Here is a 19,342-nt window from a genome sequence, read left to right as displayed (position 1 = left end):
TAGCTTTACGAACATCATTACACCTGACAGCGTCTCGTAGGTAGTGAGTGCAATATGATTCCCCACGTTCTGCAGGAAAAAGTTGAAGGACTTGACCAAAACCCTGTGGCAGACTCTCCCCCGTAGCTCTCAGATCCCTGACTGTCCCTGACTGGCTGTGGATATACTGGTTCCCAGTACCAGATGTACTGGTTATGAGAGTCTGGCTAGTCCCTTGCAGAGCCACTGCATAGCTGTAGGTTTCCGGTTGTTCAAAGGAAAAGAAGAATGGTAGTTATTCCCATTGCTTCTAAAATGACAACAGATTGGAGAATCGTGGTGGACTGTGTTTTTAGAGGAAGGATCCTCAGTTTATCAGGAGCACTGGAGGGCTGGGGGTGCGTTGCAGAGAAGAGCTGGCCATCCCTTTGCTCAAGGCAAAGCCATCCCTTTTGCCCAGCAATGCCGTTAGTCCCAGGCTTTCATGAGCATTACCAGTAACTATGTGTGCACACACTTAAAAATAAAAATGATATCATTATAACTTCAAGCAGGAGTTGGCACAGTAGGAATAGATAAAAATGAGCGCTGAAATGAACAATGAGGTAAATATTCATCAAGAAACACAGGATGAAACCATGGGACTCCCATTAAAGCTAATGGGAGTTATGGTGCTAAATCACATTTAATATTTACCCCCAATGTGTTTAAACAGAGAGCAGACAGAGCGACGTATGCTACAAATGTCACCTAATGTGGATATGATACGGTACATTAAGAGAATGGGTCATCTCTGGGCAAACATCCACCCTCCTGGGCCAGCGATGGGAATATATTGTTGTATAATTGATTTCCCATATCAGTCTGGAGAGCAAGCAAGAAAACCGGGTGTTTGTGGCTGTGCAGTCCCCGCTCCTCATCCAGCCCATCTGAGCCGGTGGAAGCATCCCAGTGCCTAGCCACGATGCCCAATGTCTGTCTTTCATTGGGTATGGGGTCCCAGTAGCAAAATGTTTTAGGCTGCTCCTTTCGGCAAGGGCGTTTGTTGTGAATGCACCACGGTTGCATACCCAGAAGAAGACGGGGTGTTCGTCAGTCCCGCCACGTTTGGTACGCTGGGACCTGCAGGTGTGCTGCTGCTGGTCGGCTAAAAGTTTGCACTGGAAGCCACAGAAGTGATTAAACATGGGATTTCTTTTTGCCGCTCTTGTATAAATCCAGTGCTAAAATATGATTTAAACAGTTGAAAATCCTATTGACTGAAATTAACTTCAGCTGAAGGACATTTGATTTAAGAGATTCCTCTTTTCATTTTCAGATACATTATCCCATTTTAAATTACGGTTTTTATTACAAAAGCTTATTTTTACATTCATTGTAATTCTAATTGACTTTTTTTTATCTTCAAGAGCTGCAAAGCACTGTATCAGTGATGAAAAATGTAATTTGCGATGAGCAGTTTTCCAGTTACATCCTTTCAGTGTTTTGCATCCTTTCTATCTGTTTTATATCATGACCTTTGAAGAATAGCCTGGGAAAAGGCAGATGCAGGATTTTTTGTGCTATTTGGCCATTTTAGAGTCAGCAGGTCAAAGTTTGATGGCTTTAAAGGGAAGCAGCAGCGAGAGGACAGATCTGAGGTTGCTCAGGTGAAGGAAGTTTCTGCCTTCACCTTTGCTCAAAGGTTTTTTTCTTCTTCCCGATACCTGATGTATTAGCTGCACAAATAACACATTTAGAAGAGCAATGCAATAAAAAATTGTGAACGGTGAAGACAATAGATTTCAAGGAAAACTACATGCAGAGTGAAAATGGGTCTAACAGCAGTAATAGCACTTCCCATTCTGCAGAGTGAATAAAAGGAAGGAGAGTGCACTACATCCACTATTGACACTTCGAAGGTCTTTTTTTTTTCAAGGTAGCTGTAAAGGCGTTAATGGCACAGTTTTTTTCCACAAGTGCATGTAAAAGTAGCATTTTAAAAAAAAAGGAAAGAAAAAGATAAACCCTGGTAACCATTATAATATTGTCTTTTTGGACTAGGCAGGTATCTTGTTGTGAGGGACTTGAAAAGGAACAACGAGAAAAGGACTTCAATAGTCTGCTAAATAGCTGAGGTTTTATATCGCAGATAAGAGTTACATTTTCTTTCCTTTTTTTTTTTTCTTTCTTGAGTAGATCTAGGATAAGCATTAAAGAAATGCTGAACTATCTGAAAACAATTCTGTTAGCTGGCAGGCAGGGATGGCAGCCAATTGGCACACAATGGCAGTAATTAGCTGTCCGGTCCTGTTCTGCTCACTTCACTGAATTCCTGTTGGGTATAAACACTTTGGTGCTGGGAGGAAAAACTCAGATCCTCCTAACCACCTCCCCACACAGTGGGGCTGCAAGCTGCCTGCCCAGAGTCTGGTCTCTTCTCCATCCTTGTCCTCGGTGAAGCGGTGCCGAGGCTCCACGAAGAGGCAAAGGGAAAGAAAGCCCTGCAAAGTATGAGATGGTGGGAAACAGCAGTTGTTCCTTCTCCTTATGCAGCTAAAAAACATAAAGAGAGCTTGGGATCTTACGTCGGCTGAATTCTTTTGGCACAGTCAAGGGTTGACCTAAGTGAAATGAATGCGTTCCCACGGCCACACGTTCCCATCTCCGCTGTCCATCCATCTCTCCCTTCTTCTGCAGATTGCCACCGTCACAGCTTCGTGTGTGGCTGGCGTGGAGAACAGAGGGAAAGCAGACACAGGGAGGTGTAACTGCATCAGCTGCCCAGGCTTAATTTCATTTTTGATGGCATTATTTGCTGCTACTGAGTATGAGAATGAAAACTAACATATTAACAGGTTCTTGAAGAAGACAAGGTCTGGTTGCCTTATGTTAGTGGAGACTTAAGTTCCCAGAGCGACTTCCATGCAGTGAGTCACAGGGAGCGCACGGCCCCTGGGACATGGGTGACCCTTTGAAGAATGAGGTTGTGGAGCAGCCGTCATTCCCTTTGGGTAAAGTTGTTTAAGTGGGGGAAGTTTCTCATGATTCAAGAACTGTTCATGTCTCTCCGTTACCGTACTGAGAGAGATTAGCCAGGGCTTGGCACATAAATGCTGATGCCTGAGGAGGCTGGCTGTGTGCTACCAGATTTGCTCTCCCTTGTGAATCTGAAATCTGAAAGGATTTCAAATGATCTTAGATCTGCTTTGCAGGTCGATGGCCAAATGCATGTGCTAATGTCCTGGCTAATGTGGTCTTGGAAGTTTAGAAAGCCTCCCTCACTCACCAAAAAAGAGTATAAGTGAGCCCAAATTGGATTACATGCCCAGTATTAGCCACCCTCCCCAAACCAGTTTTGCGTGGCATGCTGCAGACAACAGCAAAATGACTGTTGTGGCGAGGGCTCGCGACCTGAACGGGCAGCGCTGTGTCACGCTGGTGGAACAGCCGCTCGTGCACAGGTGCTGGTCATCGGTACCTGTGTGTTTCTCAGCACCTCTGCAGCTCTCTTTCCTCTGCCTTTATTTTATGCCCCTGAATAAAATAAAGGTGGAAATCTAATCCTGAAAATTCAGGATTTAGATCAAATATTTTCAGAAAGCATCGGTTTTCACACTTGCTGTTTGCTTTTCCTTTGATTGTGTGTTCAACTTCTGATAAACATCAGCTCAATCAGCATTCGTGATGGATCTTAAAGAAGTGTTTGTGGTGGAGGCCTGTCACAGTATTTACAGCTCTCGCTGATCTCTCCCTTATAAATTAGAACACGCAATACGATAAAATTTTATTCCTCTTACTAGCGGCTTGAGGGGAACACCATTGCAGCAGAGGGCAGGCGAGGCGCTGGGACACGCCGCCGCGCTCTGGCACACGTGGCTTGGCCTCACGCCGCATGAGATCCAGGCTCACCCCGCTGCTTCTCCCTTACAGCCATGGTTCTGCTGTTCGTGGTGTGGATGAAACGCCGGGAGAAGGAGCGCCATACCAAGCAGCTCCTCATCGACCCCGAGGACGACGTCAGGGACAATATTCTGAAGTACGACGAAGAAGGAGGTGGAGAGGAAGACCAGGTGAGAAGAGCCCGCAGGTCGTGGCCAAGGAGCAGCTGTGCAATCTGTACTCTCAAAAAGGCAGAAACCGCATTATTTTCACTGAAGTACTCCCAAAGGGTTGCGTTCGCCCTTGTTTATGCCCCAGCAGCTTTATTGGCTTCCCCAGTGTGGCAAGGACGTTGATCGGTCAGAGCCAGCTTAGGTCCAGCGTGTCACTGGGGCACTCCTGTGCAAACAGACCATGCAGGGAGGCCGGTGCTACGTGGATTTTGCTACCCCCTAGACCTACTGACACTCATGTTCAAACAATATTTCTGCTATTGTGGTCATTAAAATTGTATATTCGCTATCAGAGATCTTAGTAAAACCAGCTAGCAGCCACCACCCTCCCCCAGACCTGTGGCTGCAGGCACTTGCCTTGGCTTGCTTGAGCCTCGAGCTTCTGTGGGCTTTCCCTGCATTTCCTTAATCGTCTCTAATGTGCCTTTAATTTCTTTTAATTTCTGGATGTGGTTTGCGAGAAATGTCTAAATACATTTGGGGATTTTCTTTTTCACCGCAAAGCGTACAGTGGCAAAGCTGTGCTTGGTGACAGAGCCCTAAGCCACAGTCTGCCTGAATGCGTCAGCTTTTCTGCACTGGCTCCTTCTTACAGACACCGATGCTGATGTTGCATGAAAACTTCCCTGGCCTGCACTCCTGGGACGTGCTGTCCCTCTGCTACCAATGTATTTCCTTAGCTAAAATAGAAAAGTTTGGTCACTCGTGTTTAGGTCGCCTTTTTTTTATTCCTACCTAACACAGGTAAAGAGCCCACGACACTCTCAAATACAAAGTTCACACAAATTATGCGGCTCTGCATCGTATAATGGCTTTATTCGTGCTTGCGTAAACGGACTGCGTGGTTCAGGGGTCTGCGCAGAGGCTGCTGCGTTCGTGGTTGGTGTCAGTGAGTCCCAAGGTCAGTGGTTAGGGCTGGTGCTTAAGGGCTAGACGAAACCACAGCAGCGTGTCCTGCCGTGGAGGTCCTGGCAGCATCCGAAGGTGAGCCACCGCGGGGAGCCGAGGCAGGGATTTTGCCCGAAACTTGAGAAGTTCTTATTCCACGGAAAAATCCTTGCAATTAGCATTTCTTTTTTCTTGTCACTGACAAGTTATTTATAAATATTGCTCCTGGAGATTCAATCATCCCCGTCTGAGCACAAGAACAGTTTTACCGGTAGAACAAAGTACTGTTATAAGCATTCGAACTAGCTGAAGTATCTGGTTTCAGGCAACTACACTGTAGGCTTAAATATTTTAGAAAGGATTCGTTAAAAATAACAGCAAAGGAAGAGCAGCAAAACACCATTACCTACATGAATACATTTTTAATGAAATATTACCTGGTTCTCATTCCCTGATAGAAACCTATTCTGTTGGGATTTTTCACAAGCAGAAAGAACATAATTACTTTGAAAGGCCTACATGCATAAATGCAATACACATTTTAATGGTTTTACTTCTGTAGAAATGTAATTGCAATAATATGTCTACCAACACTGTGTCTACGTTACATTATGTATTTCATCAAAAAGTTATACACATATCTATGCACATGCAAACAAAAGCCTATTTTTTATCCCAAAGATTTAGACGCTGTGTGAAATATTCAAAAAATATTTAAATATTTGATTTAACTTGTGTTTTAGGATGCACCCTTAGGAGGCCAATTTTATGAGCTACTCAGAGGTCAGGTTCATCTGTAATTTAGATTTTTAGAGGTGTTACGTACCCGGGGATAAGATTTGCCATTGAACTTCAGCTGAAATAGGATTAGACCCCTCGACTTATTTGTACATTGGGTGAGTAGATGATCTGAATGAAAAGCTCTTGGTTTCACTCTGTGCCTTTCCATTTGTCACAGGATTACGATTTAAGCCAGCTCCAGCAGCCAGAGACCATGGATCACGTGCTGAACAAGACACCTGGAGTCAGAAGGGTGGATGAAAGACCTATTGGTGCTGAACCACAGTATCCTGTAAGACCAGTAATCCCACATCCAGGGGATATTGGTGACTTTATTAATGAGGTATGTTCTGTAGGCTGTCCTGTGTCACATCTTAAAAGCTTGAGCAGCCAGCTAGCATCAGCTATGCGACGTTTTCCTGGCTGCATGGACCGAGTGATGCTATAACTCACATGAGGAGTCTGATCAAAGCCAGGGGAACAATTTGTGTGCGCAAAGGATGCAGGACTTGGCCTAATGAAGGCACCAAGCCTGTCAAAAGCCAAAGTGCAAACAAAACCCCTAAGATTTCTGACTTGGGGATATCACAAACACCACGCTTTTCAGCATCTGGGCAGTATAACCTGATCCAGCTTTCCCTTGGATTACTGTGAATATTGCAGTTGCTGTCAGTAAAAACGTTGTCTGGATGTGGCCAAAGGAGTGTCGTCGTGGCGGGGAGGCGGTGGCAAAGCAGCCGCGTGGGTTGCCGAAAGCCAAAGGCGCCATTTGTGGCTCCTGGACTTGTAATTATTTCACCAGTCTGTGCCTTCCTAGTAAGCTCTGTTTGGTCTAAAGCCTCAAAGAGTGTACAGAACAGAGGGGTGCATCTCAGATCAGAGAGTTTCTTTATTTTATGTTAGATTACTGCTCCTTTATCTGCTTGTACAAATATTTAGTATTTCTTGTCTCAGTTTTAGTTTTGAGTGATTGAGTGGTTACAAACCAATCAATGCATTATTTCCTCCGAGACAAAACACACCATCCATTTCCTAAGTCAGAAAAATGAATGTTATAGCGATTTAATTCTATTATTATATCCATTTCCTGCTGTGCTTTTTTCTTATTTTCATCATTAAAATTCCTTCTTCCTTTGTTCCTGCCCATCCTTCACGTGCACATTTACACACATCCATGCACGTGAAGACTCGCTCTTCCACAAGCTCCGGCTGCTATTCACTGCAGTAAAACCTGCTCCATCTCCCCACGCCGAGACAGGGGTTTCTGAAGGTGTGAATGCAGAACGTTTTGCTTTATTGCAGGTCTATTCCACTAGGCTTTTCCTGACACCGGGCTGCAGCAAGGCAATTCTTTTTCTCCATATCCCGAGGCCATTTTTGTGGCATGCCTACACTGCTGCCCGCAACACACAGGAACAGCAGTGCTTCCCAAACCTCTGCCCAGGATTTCACACCCCAGGTCTCTCCTAATTGCAGAATTTTGCTAGGAGTGTTTTTGTGGGTTTTTTTTTTTTTCCTAAAGGAGTCAAAATCATCAAAATTAAAATAATGGTTATTGGTAGGAGAGGAAGAGTGCTGTTCATTCTTTGATTGGCCAAGCTAAAAATCTTAACAGGCAACCCCAGAAAGGACACGCTGTCCCAGAACTGAAAACTTTCCAGATCCAGAGCTGGATCCTTGGAAATAACTCCCCTCCCGCTCCATCCAGCTCTTTTACAGAGGGACTGGGAGTTAGTGGATTTTCTGCTGGGTGCAGCTGGGAGGCCTCCACCCCGGGAGGGGCACATGGAAGCCCCAGGACCCTCATTTTCTCACCATCCTCATTTAGCTTTTCACCGTCCTCTTTTAGTTTTGCTGCAGGGATCCCAAACATCCCACCAGCCCAGAGCCTTTACCCGAACCCCCTTCCTCAGCACCATCACCATAAAACCCCACGGCAGGTAGTAACTCCCTGTATTTGCCCCCTCCCAGGGCCTGCGTGCGGCGGACAACGACCCCACGGCCCCCCCCTACGATTCCCTGCTGGTCTTCGACTACGAGGGCAGCGGCTCCACCGCCGGCTCCGTCAGTTCCCTCAATTCCTCCAGCTCCGGGGACCAGGACTACGACTACCTTAACGACTGGGGGCCCAGGTTCAAGAAACTGGCGGACATGTACGGGGGAGGCGAGGAAGATTAAACTGACCTCACGTTATTTAAAAAAAAAAAAAAAAAAGAAGAAGAAGAAGAAAATAAAAAACAGTTTAGAAAAAAAAAACAACAAACCCACAGATGACAACATTAACAAAAAGAGCCGATGCAGAAGCAAGAACTGTACAGATGTGGCAGCTTTTTTAATTAATATCCCCTGCTGACTGTATTGTTATTTTTAGTGGTGATATAGGAGGTTTCTTTTTTTTTTCCTTTTTTTTCCTTTCCAATTTTTTTTTTAGAATATTGAGCTGTCTCGCATGAACACTTGTCTCTGCTGCAGGTTTTTTTTTGTTGTTTTGGTTTGGTTTTTTAATGTCAGCTGGGATATTGCTCGTTTATCTGCTTTATGACTAAAGAGAGTGAAAGGCACTCTGTCTTAACTTGAATTTCTTAGAACAGAAGCACTGTTTTTAAAATATATATATATATATATTTGAAAGTGCCTTTTGGTGCATGTATCAGATTCCCTTCAATCTCAGGAGTGATGAAAACAAACACACAACCATCCTGGGCAGCACTCCCTGTGACCCTAAGCCAGTTCTAGCTGGGAAGGAGTTAACAAAAAGGAACTGTGGAGATTGTTTCTTTTTTGCCTTTTTTTTTTTTTTTTTTTTTTTTAAGGGGGTGACTCATTCTGGGGTGGAAGAGGATGAGGGGGTCAGGGCGGGGGGAAGATGTTTTGAGTCGAAATCTTAACAGCCATCTTTAAGCCTCAGCAGGTGGTGAACTAGTCATCATGTTGTATATAATTCAGTGTTACCTGATGCAAAATACCGACTAGGGGCTCTGCTGTCACCTGGTCACACTCGATGTAGCTGCATAGAACTATAGCATTGATAAAGCCTTTGGTTATTGCAACAGAAATCTCCGACAGCCCTTGCCTAAACCCTACGAAGTAAATTGTGAAATGACCAAAGGCCCATTTGTTTGTTTTCATGCTATCGGCGTGTTTTGGCTCCCACGACCTCTTGAGCGATGTAAATACCAGCTGGGTTAGGTGGCGGTGGTGTCCCACGTCTCCGAGGACGCCCGCTAGCACGAAAGCCGATGGATGCTGTTTTCCTCGCGTAAGGCAGGCGTTCGTGTAGCGGCTCCGCTCGAGGCCGGGGCAGCGCTAAGGGCGGGAAGAGTTTATCAGCACTTTTGCCATCCGTAAGTACGAAGTTAGTTTAGTACAACATTAATGCCTTGGAGCATTAGTAGCCAAAGCTCAACAACATCATGTAACTCAGCTAATGTGTGTCCTTTCTCTTTGATGGGTAGGCGCTGCTATCTGTAGTAAATGTGTTTTTTTGGAGAAGAAGTGCAACGAGGGCCTATTAAGTATCTTGTGGTTAATATGCTCCAGCATTGCCAAGTCAGCAAGAGGTTTTGCAGCATCCAGGCGTAACTCAACATCAGTATTATAAATGGTAGCATACTACCTAGTTTATATGTAGGGTCAGTTTAACCAATAACAAATAGTTACTAGCTTTTTTTATTACATTTTTCCTTTACTGATTTGGACTAGTGGGTTTATGTCTAATGTTTGTAAAATGATTTAGACTGCATGGATGTGTAATATAAACCACATTTAATGGATTATGAGCCACTTAATTAATGTGCTATGAAATCTTGGATTACCTGTGTTTTATATTCTGCAGACGATTTTGCAGTGGGTTCGCTAAAACTTGTAAAAGTGCTTAGATATATTTTCATTTAAATCCAAGAATGTGCACAGTATTGGAAGGTGATTATCCAGGGGATAATCGTGCTTTTTTTGATATCTCTATTAATTCTCAAGTTGAATGCTAAGAGTTAAGGGGGGGGGGGGGAGCGAGCGCGTGCACACGAGAGAGCGGGAGAATGAGAGGACGAGAGCTTGCGGTGATGAGTGGGCATCGTTTCAGAGGGTATACTAGGCTGCAAGATCGTCTCTATAGATTTTTGAAATGCTCCTAGTGCATTTTATATTTCATTGTATCGTATTTTCTATAAAATGCAATTTCTGTAAATTAACGAGCATTTGAAATGTGTCTTGTATGAAGTGGAATGTGGTAAAAGTCTGCCCGAGGGGACGCCAACGTTACCAATATGTTATTAACTACGAAGGATGCGATCTTTCTTTTTTGTCTTGGTCGGTCGGTCGGTCGATGGGTCAGTTTGTCCTTTCACGGCTCGGAAGAGCGATCACACCCGCTCCCTCAAGTTTCTTGAGGAAACCAGGAGGCGATGGCTCGGACCTCGGGAGAGGGACGGCTCCGATGGCAGCAGCGAGGCGAGGACATCGTGCCACGGGCACGGGCCGGCGGCACGGGCCTCGGCCAGGATGAGGCGCGGTGCCTGGCAAACTGCCGGCACCTGACGCCTTTCCAAATTCCCGTTCCGTACTCGGGAACTCGGTCGTCTCGTGTCACCGCTGTGAAAGTCTTAGTTTGCTTCTGCCACGTAGCGTCCAGCTCCTCCCGGTCGCCCTCGGCAAACCTCGCAGCCCCTGTCCTCCAGCTGCCTGGCGCGGGTGGGCTGCGTTGCCCTGCAGCCTCGGCTCTTTGCCCACGGGGCTGGCTTGATTCTTCCCTTTCTCTGTCGGAAAAGCCACGGGCTGGAGTTTTTCACCATCTGGGCTTTGCACCTCCGCAGAAGCTGCCCGGTCACAGCAGAAGTAGCGAATAATAAAAAAGCACTTAGTGTTTCTCGCTGATGACTACCCGTCAGTGTTTCGTGTCTGTCACCGTAACTTCATCACCGACTCAGGAGAAGGACGTGGCTCGAGGGCCGGGGTGATGCCGGTGGTTCTCCCTCCGTTGGGTTGCTGCCGCTGCCTGCCGGCTCCACGCGGCTCCTGGGATGCTCATGCAGATCCCGCGATGCCGGCCGGCTGGGTCTCCGCCGTAAACCGTGCCGTGCAATCCGCCTGGCACCGCTTAGCCGAGAGCTGTAGCTAAATCCCTGCTCCAGAAGCGCTTGGTGCTTGCTGTCTGCTGCGGCTTTGGCTGGGGTGATGGATTTCAGGTAGGGAAGGGGATGGCAGCGGCGTGGGATGGCTGCTGCGGGACCAGGGCCGGAGGCTGTAGGGACCGGTCGGCAGCGTGCATCGCCCCGCTGTCACCCGGGGGGGACGTGCCGCGTGGTGAAAGGAGCTGCTTGGCCGCAAAGGAGATGCTGTCAGACTTCGGCTTGTCTAAACATTTCAGGTTTTTCAGAACGTTTATGCAACCTAAGTCAAACAAAACTGTTTGAGTGCTTAAAAATAAACCAACCTGTTTCCATTCGGCAGCAGATATTTTTTCTGCGGCATTTGCAATCCAGCCATTCCAACCCCGCATGACTATAAATCAAACCAACTAGTTTATTGTGCTTTGACCCAGTTCTGTGCAGTCTCCCTCTGCAGGACCTCCTCCTCTTCTTCCTCCTCCTCTCCCTTCTCCTCCTCCTCCTCCTCCTCCCTGCATCATCCACTACTGAACTTTACAGCCCCACAAGTAGGAGCAGCGTCAGGCCCCTTTCCTCGCAGTGGGACCAGCGGAAGGTAAGGAAGGAGCACATCGAGCAATGGAAATAGATTGCTTTTTGCAAACCTTTTTGCTTGTTAGTATTGCTTACGGTTTGTAACCCAGCTAAGAAACCTTACATTAATCCAAGGGGTCCCATTGAAAAGGCGACCGTGCCATTGCTCTGTCCCCCCGCTCTGATCCCTGTGGATGCGACGTGGCGTTGCCGTTCCCGGCTGGAGGTGACGGCACCTTACAAGGAGCCGGCGGTGGAGGGAAACGGCAACTTTGGCTGAAAGTACGGTCGCCGTTTTTTTCTTACAGGCCACAGAAGAGGTTAATGCATTGAGACCAGAATCCTTGTTCTCTAACTAAACTAAAGCATTAAACTTTAATTAAAGTAGCGCCCACACATTCAAGTCCCCGCTCTTGGCGGTGGGGAAGGACCTGCTGTCGGGCGGGTGGAAGGGACCCCGTCCCCAAAATACCGCTGTCGCACCCCATAGCGCTGCCAGGGGACACCACCGCAGCTCTCCGCGCCGTCTAAGGGACGGGGACGGGGAGCTCCCGCGGCATCGGGGCACGCCGGACCCCTCCTGTGGCCCCCCTACCTCCTAGGCATGAAGATTGCACGTCCCCGAGGCAGGGACCGTGCAGGTCCGACGTCAGGGTCGTACCCGCAGCCGCCTCTGGCAGAACGCGGCCAGCGGCCTCGGAGCAGCCCCCGAGCAGTCTATTTATTATGGAGCCTTGTAAATAGGGAGAAGCATCGCTTGCGGAAATGCTTTGCGAGGCAACGAGGAGATTCAGCAGGTAATTAATTAAGGACAGTAAATAGGCAAGTCTGTTCTAGGTGTCCTACGTGCTAGTCATAGTTTCGCTTCTGGTTTTGCGTTTTCCATATTTTTTTTTTTTTCCTTTTTTGTTGGACCGGGCGATGCCGTTGGCGGTCGTAAGGTGGTGATGGGGAGTTCGCTCCCCTGCGGCTGAGCCACTTTGGGCCTCTTTGAAGGGGTTTTTAGGGATAGTCGGGTCCGAATCCAGCCTCCAGGAGTAAGTGGGACTTAGGAGATGGCTGTATCACCTGCAACTGCTTCGCATAGGGTAGACGTTCGCGCATTGGAGAATGGTAATGGTCAGTGCAGGGTCTGTACAACACAATATGCCAAGATTGCAACTTTGTTTAGTCTCAAAAAAACATATTAAAGGTAAAATACGGGACTTTTATTTGTGATGTCTTTTAGAGCTCTTCATTGTAAGTGTGAAAAAAAAAATGTTGGGGGGGGGGGAATGCTGTATAACGATGAATGCGTATGTTTAAAACAGCAGCTAGACAACATAGGTGTCTCCCACGCAAAGTTAACTCAGTTTCATGGGGAAAATAAAAGTTCTTTCCAGTACACACCAACCCCATATACAATTGCTCACACAATGTGTACATAATGTAGTTAGTGCTTGAAGCTACAGATCAAATAGGGGAAAAAACAACAACATATAGGTGTATAATTGGAGCACTTTCTCTTTCTTTTTTTTTTAATTTTAATTATGATTTTGCATGTTTCCTTTTATGATGGAGAAGCTGTGTAGCAGCCCGCATGACTGTGGTTGTTCTCAAGGAAGACTTCTGCTGTTCTGCTGTATTCACGCTGAAGCGCAAAAGCAGTTTGCGTCCGTTAACCCAGTTCAAAAACCTTTTTTTGTAACCGTCAACAGCACAAATATTTTGTATTGTTGTTTGTACCATTTTTGTACCAAAAACAAAAGAGGAAAAAAAAAAAAAGGGAAGAAAGTAAATGTTTTCAGTGTGTTTTTAGTGCCACTGCAATCTTGGTTTCCAAACTGAGTGACAGCTTTGCTGATTTATTGTGTATCAAAGCTGAACTGGCGCACTGACGCCTGGCTCCAGTGTAATAAAAATAAAGTCCCCCTTTTGAATAGTCTCACTTGCTTTTTTTTTTATTATTTTTATTCTTTCATTTCATCGTCCTTCCCCACGTGTGCACCCCAGCTCATTTGCTAATGGCACTTAACGCTTGCAGGGAGCCGGTGAACGGGTGCCTGGTTGCAGGTGTGGGTCCACGTACGCAGGTGTCGGTGGGTTTTTCGGAGATCCCCGCTGCTTCTCTGCTTGCGTGGTGGTGGGAAATTTGCATTCATTAAAGCAAGAAGCGTGGCTCGCCCCCAGCCCACGTAGTAGTTTCGAGCAGCAAGGAGGCCATCGCGCAGGTTCCTCCTTCCACGGACCTGTTCGTGCTGCACTAAACTGTCGGTGCGAATCAGTCGGGTGGCGATTTCGCTCCTGCGACACAAGGTCTTTGTGCTTTAGCACAACTGAGGTACCTGCCGGCGTCTTTACTTGCTAGCAGGGTCTGAGCGGATAGTTGGGTTTCCATCACCCTCACCCCAACAGCAACCCACACGTGCAATGAGTTAGCGAGAGGCCTCAGCAGGTCCCGCAGGCTCCCGGGGCTGAGCAAGGACCGGGAAGGACACGAGGTTCCAGCAAGCCGTGGAGCTATTCCAGCCGAGCATGCGGAAAGCAGCGCTGTCTCATTTTTAATAAACATTAAGATGAATGCAAATCCCGTACATGGCAATTTACTTCCCCCCGGAGTCAGCTAAGAATATTTTATTGCTAGTTTTGCTAATTCTCAAGCTGTTCTGTTTCTTAGAATTATCTTTAACTACTGAATAATGCAAGGCTGTTGCATCACAAATATTAGTTTCTGCTATCTGTGGAAGTCTGGGCTCTCATCATCGTGTCATTAGGCTCTTATCTGCCTGCAGAAAGTCTTGTTCCTCAAATGATTCAGCTGCGTGCTTAAGTTTGACCATGCGAATAGTTTTACTAAGCTGATGGAAACAGCCACCCTCCCCTAAATCCATGGACTTTTGTACCAAAATTTAAAATAATAATTATTATTACAGTCATTATTATTATAGGCTCTTGGCTTGGGGGTTTTTTTCTCCCAAGTCAAAGGCAGATGTCAGAACTTGAAATAGAATTTGGTTCAGATCAAACTGAAGCACACCGGGATTAATGATTTTTTTTTTTTTCAAAAAGCAAAATAACTGAACTTTTCTTTGTTCTCCAGACTAAAACCTTTGCATTACCAAGACCTTTTTTCCTCCACATCTTTTTAAATAGAGAGCAGGTTTTTTAACCAATACCTGGGTTAATAGACACATTAAGCGGTTTTAGGTAACAAAAAAAAAGACCAACCAAAACTATATGCAATACTACACTACTGTTAAAATAGGCTCTGGGTGTGGGTGGAGGAAGCATTGGGAAGATTAAATGCTTTTATTAACCGCTGGCCAAGCTGTCTCCTTGTCTCAAAAAACTAAAAAAAAAAAAAAAAAAAATCCAAAGCCTTTTTTTTTTTTTTTTCCAAAATTCATTCCATGTATAAAGAAAAATTTGCTCAGCTGTAACTAAAGACCCCGTGAGGTCCTGTGTGTGAGCAGGAGCGTGCTTCAGCTGAGCACCTTTACCTTCACGGTCCCTTGGCGTGCGCATCTCTTCTGCCCAGCAGTAGTGTGTCCTGGTGCTAACAAGGAGCCCTGAGACTGAGCTTTGGCTTCTTTGGCTGTATTTAATAGCAGTAGCATGTAAATTTGTTGCAAAGAAGACCCTGTATTGTGCAGCAATCCCTCTCCCTTTTCCAAGCAGGGTCGAAAGTGCTGCAAAGGACCAAGATGCGTGGGGGGTCAGACAGGGGACACTGGGACACACGGACACCGGCGGGAACCACGTGCCCAGCTCAATAAATAGCTCTTTTGACTAGTTACCTTGAAAATAACCCCAGCACGTCTCCGTCCAGCCACAGCGATGGCAGCACCACGCCACGAGCACTCCTTAGCCAGAGCAGCAGCATCCCTCTTGATCCCGGTGTAAACTGAAAGGCACTAAGGGCAAGCAAGGGTACCCAAAGGGGACGACGGGCTTTGCCACTACCCTCATGGGCACTTCTCTCTGCTCAGATGGCAGCGATCCTCGGGTTATTATTTAGATGTCCTCCTTTCCCACACAAGGCAGATCCTGCACAGAGGGACAGAGTTAACAAGACATTAACGATTTGTACGTTGGTGCAATGCAGAGAGAGGGGTCGGGCGCTGCCAGCCTGAACCCCGGAGCTGGGGATTCCTCACCCAGCAGCACGGCCGGAGTGAGCCGCAGGCACGCCAGGACCTTTGCAGCAACATCATTTCACAACAGCAAACGCTTTCTCCTGATAGAGCTGTGGGATTTTTTTTTTTTTCCCCCCTCCCCTCTCATGATGGTTAATGTATAGCTTCTCCACACTCATCTCAGTGCCACGGCACAATCCATCTCCCTTGCTCATCGCCTCCCGCTCCCCACCTTCTTTTTTTAATGAGAATTTTTTTTTTTTTTTTCTGCAATGCTTTTCTGCGAGCAGGGAGCCAGTGGTGGGGGGTGGCTGTGAGTAATGGCAGAGTCTCCCTGTGATGGGCATACAAGGACCAGGCTGCAATCTAGCACACCTCCAGCCCGGTGACAAGGGCCTTGTGCGATGGCCAGGGCTGAAAAATAAAAATTTCATGTAACCTCCTGGCTACTCCTGGGTTTTTTTTCTGAAAGGCCATGGCTTGCTGTCAGGTTTGCCCTCCACGCTGTTGCCAGCCATCCAGCCCCCTCTTGATGGAGATAAGAGGAGCGGGAAGAGGGATGCCTCAGTCGACACCTTTCATCCGCCTCCTCGGAAAGGTAGTTTTTAAGCCAGCCTAACCCAAATGACCCCAAACCTTTTCTGAAATGCCTGGAGGCTTTGGTGAGCCGCACTCAGTTGACAGGGTTGGAAGGGGAAACCTCGCTTCAAGTAATGCCGTGGGTTTTGTGTTAATTAGCGACCCGGTGGCTTTAGGAAGGGTCGTTTCCACCTGCAGCGAAAGGGAAACTCTCCCTCCCCGGCTAATTGGGGATTCGCACCCTGGGGCCGGGGTCTCGCTGTGTGCGGGGCCATGAACCCCAAACCACACACCGTCCCTGCCCTGGAGACAAGAGTAAAACCGGGTGGGGGGCTTTATACACATGGTTCATAGTGGGAAAGGCAAAAAAAAAAAGGATTAGTAAGACCTAATGAGATATTTTAGTGCCAGTGCAGGCTCATGCACCAGGTGCTGCCCGGCAGGCTCCGGCACCACTTGATGGACACCGGGGAGTGGGTGTCAGATCTGCCCCCAGGAGCTATTTTTCTCTGAAGGCGATAAATCAAATAACAGCAGGAACCATCAGCATGGGGAGAGCCCCGAAGCTGTCCTGGCAGTGGGAAAGGGGGGGGTTGCCCAAGTCACTCCCGCAGCCCCCCGTCAGGCTGCTCCTGACTCCTGCCTCCTCCCGAAAAACCTCTCCTCCTCCTCCTCCTCCCGAACAACCTCTCCTCCTCTGGCTCAAGGGATGTGACTGCCTGCTGAAAGGCCTGGTCACCCAGCAGAACCTGTATCATCTCCTACAGGAATTTAATTTAAAGCAGCAGCTACCATTAGGGGCATTTTTAGTCGTTAAATCACTCTCTGTAGGAGGTTCCTGGCATGTTTTCCTTGGTGAGCAAGAGCTGATGCTGTGGAGTTCCCTGGTGCTGGGTGCTCGCTTGTCATTTGCACCTTTAAAAAAAAAACCTACCTTTAGATCTGGTAATAAAAATATGGAAGAATCATCATCTAACGCTCAGCAGCTGTTAGACCCAGCCGGGCAGCCGGGCATGATGCTCAGGCTGGGAGGTGAGATGGGAAGGATGGAGAGCTGAGCTGGCCCTGTCCGGCCAGCATCATTTCAAAAAGTAGTTCAAACCTATCTTGGTTTAGAGAATTAGCACAGCCCCTCTGGTTTATGCTTAACCTGGCTCCATTTTAGCCTCCAAACACTTGCAAATGTTTGCAAATATAAATCAATGGGTTAATACTCACCCTAAAGTAGCAGTTTTCCTCTGAGAGATTAAAGTCTCTCTCTATCTGTGCTGGAAGCTGCCAGAAGTGGCTTGTCAAAAATCCCTGGGAGGCTACAGAAGGAATAAGGCAGAATTGGGTCTTTGTCAATATTTCCATTCTTAATAAACCAGATTTATAATATCCGAGACCGCACGGAAGCTTTATCACTGAGCATGTAATGGCCACGCCATTAACCTGTGCTATCTATAGCTAAACTCATTACTTTATGAAGTACTTTGAGTTACCTTGGAGTACAAAAGGTGACATAACTAATCCTGGTCTGTGAAAACCATATTGATTGGAACGTAACCGCCAGGTAATGCGAGAGCATTTATAGTCCTCTGCAAAAATGCACTTTGAGCACTCGTTGCTCCGCACACGATACCCAGCCCTTTGCATCAGGGGTTTAACAACCTGTCACCAGCCTTTGAGGCACAGGCAAGGCAGGGCTGAGGTGTCTTGCCATATCTGACACAGCTTTCCCCAGGCCGAGGTATGGATGGGGTGGGATAAAAACCAGTGCCAGACACCGCTGATGATGTCTCGTGCCAGTGAGATGGTGATGTTGGTGCTGTGCAGGTGCTTTGGGTTTGGTCAAAAAGACAATTGTTTTGTCTTTTTGTTGTTGTTTAAAGCTATCAGATTGTTTAAAGCTATCAGATAAGTAAGTTTTACATCTTGCAGATACCTTGGTTTGCAGCCCGAGCTTTCCAGAACGTGCACTGTCTTGCAAATGCCTACGATGAAGTTGCTAAGAAGGCAGTCAGTCATCCAATTACTACAGCTGGGGTATCAGTAAGTGCAAATTAGATATATAGGTGTATACATTTATGTGAAAACTCACTGGCTTGTGCCTTCTAGCTGTTCCCCAACTGAGGTCCCTGGCACCCAGCACGCGGGCTGCCGGACATTTATCATCATGAATCTCCTTTCACATTGCACCTCGAAAAGGAGCAACTACCTTGCTTTAATATAGCGCTATTGATCCTGAGAACTTAAAACAATAACCATCAGATAATCAGAATTCACTTCTTTCCAGAAACTGCAACTGAGTTGCTCTTAACCATTTTATAGGGACAGAAAGAAATTCAGCACCTTGTGAAAAGGGCACACAAGGCCCTGGAGAGAAGACGACACAGGAATCCAGCCCCGCAAACGGCCCCAAATCCCAGACCTTGGGCAAAAAGCAAAGTATGTCAAGAAGGCGGTACATCGCATTACTATAGTACCATATAAAATATTTACTTTTGAGTACATTACTGAAGTGGTTTCTTTTGACATTACATTTGTGCCCTTGTAAAAGACACGCAGCCGAGAGCAAATATCCATCCCAGAACAACCAAACATCGCTGCAGAGCCGCGGGCACGTTGGCTCGAGGGACCCGGGACAAGGCTGACATGAAATCTGCATTACCTCCTGCTCCCGAGGAGGGGCCGACCCAGGGCTGCCAGTGCAAGATGCCACCACGACCATGTGCCGTGCATCGCCACAGCCAGCGAGCCCGGGCTGAGACACACTCTTAAGTAGATCAGAGCAGGAAAACATGCTTGTACAGGAGACTTCTGCTATTTAAGTGCCTCTGATCAAAAGCGTTTTATCATCTTCCCTGCCTTAACTCAAGGAACTGTGCAAATAGAAGGCAAGGCTTTACTGCAGGTATTCAGCTCTCTGCAAGCAGGCAGTGCCTTGCTTCCAAACCTTATAATAAATAGAAGAGGAACAACCTTTTCCTTGCTCAAAACAGTTTGCTAAGTACTTCACTGAGCATCTTGATTTTCCATTTGTCCTGCTTTGGTTAACTGCTTGTCTCTCCCGTTTGTTCTTACACTCCTGCAGCTGCAGAAGGACCTCAGTGGCACCAAGGCAGTTGCACGTGCAACAGGAGGGGGGACCCACTCAATTTGCCATTTTGCAAAGAAAGCACCATTTCAGCACAGCAACCTCTTCACAAGTTAAAAAAAAAAAAAAAAAAAAAAAAAAAAAAACAAC

At 46.9% G+C, this 19,342-nt stretch overlaps 1 protein-coding gene across 1 annotated transcript in view; it reads left to right on the top strand.

Moving 5' to 3' along the window:
- The window catches only part of CDH4 (cadherin 4, type 1, R-cadherin (retinal)), a 460,866-nt gene extending 452,907 nt beyond the window's left edge, over nt 1–7,959 (top strand). The window contains exons 14-16 of the mRNA XM_010569772.1: nt 3,892–4,031; nt 5,920–6,084; nt 7,713–7,959. Coding sequence (XP_010568074.1) covers nt 3,892–4,031; nt 5,920–6,084; nt 7,713–7,919 — 512 coding nt within the window. The 3' untranslated portion in view covers nt 7,920–7,959. The remainder of the gene's footprint in view (nt 1–3,891; nt 4,032–5,919; nt 6,085–7,712) is intronic.
- Nucleotides 7,960–19,342: the final 11,383 nt, after the last annotated feature.

This window comes from Haliaeetus leucocephalus, unplaced genomic scaffold (genome assembly GCF_000737465.1).
Source record: "Haliaeetus leucocephalus isolate CR32 unplaced genomic scaffold, Haliaeetus_leucocephalus-4.0 Scaffold273, whole genome shotgun sequence".
Lineage (NCBI taxonomy): Eukaryota > Metazoa > Chordata > Aves > Accipitriformes > Accipitridae > Haliaeetus > Haliaeetus leucocephalus.
The sequence above is the reverse complement of the archived record's forward strand: the minus strand, read 5'-3'. Positions and strand labels throughout refer to the sequence as shown.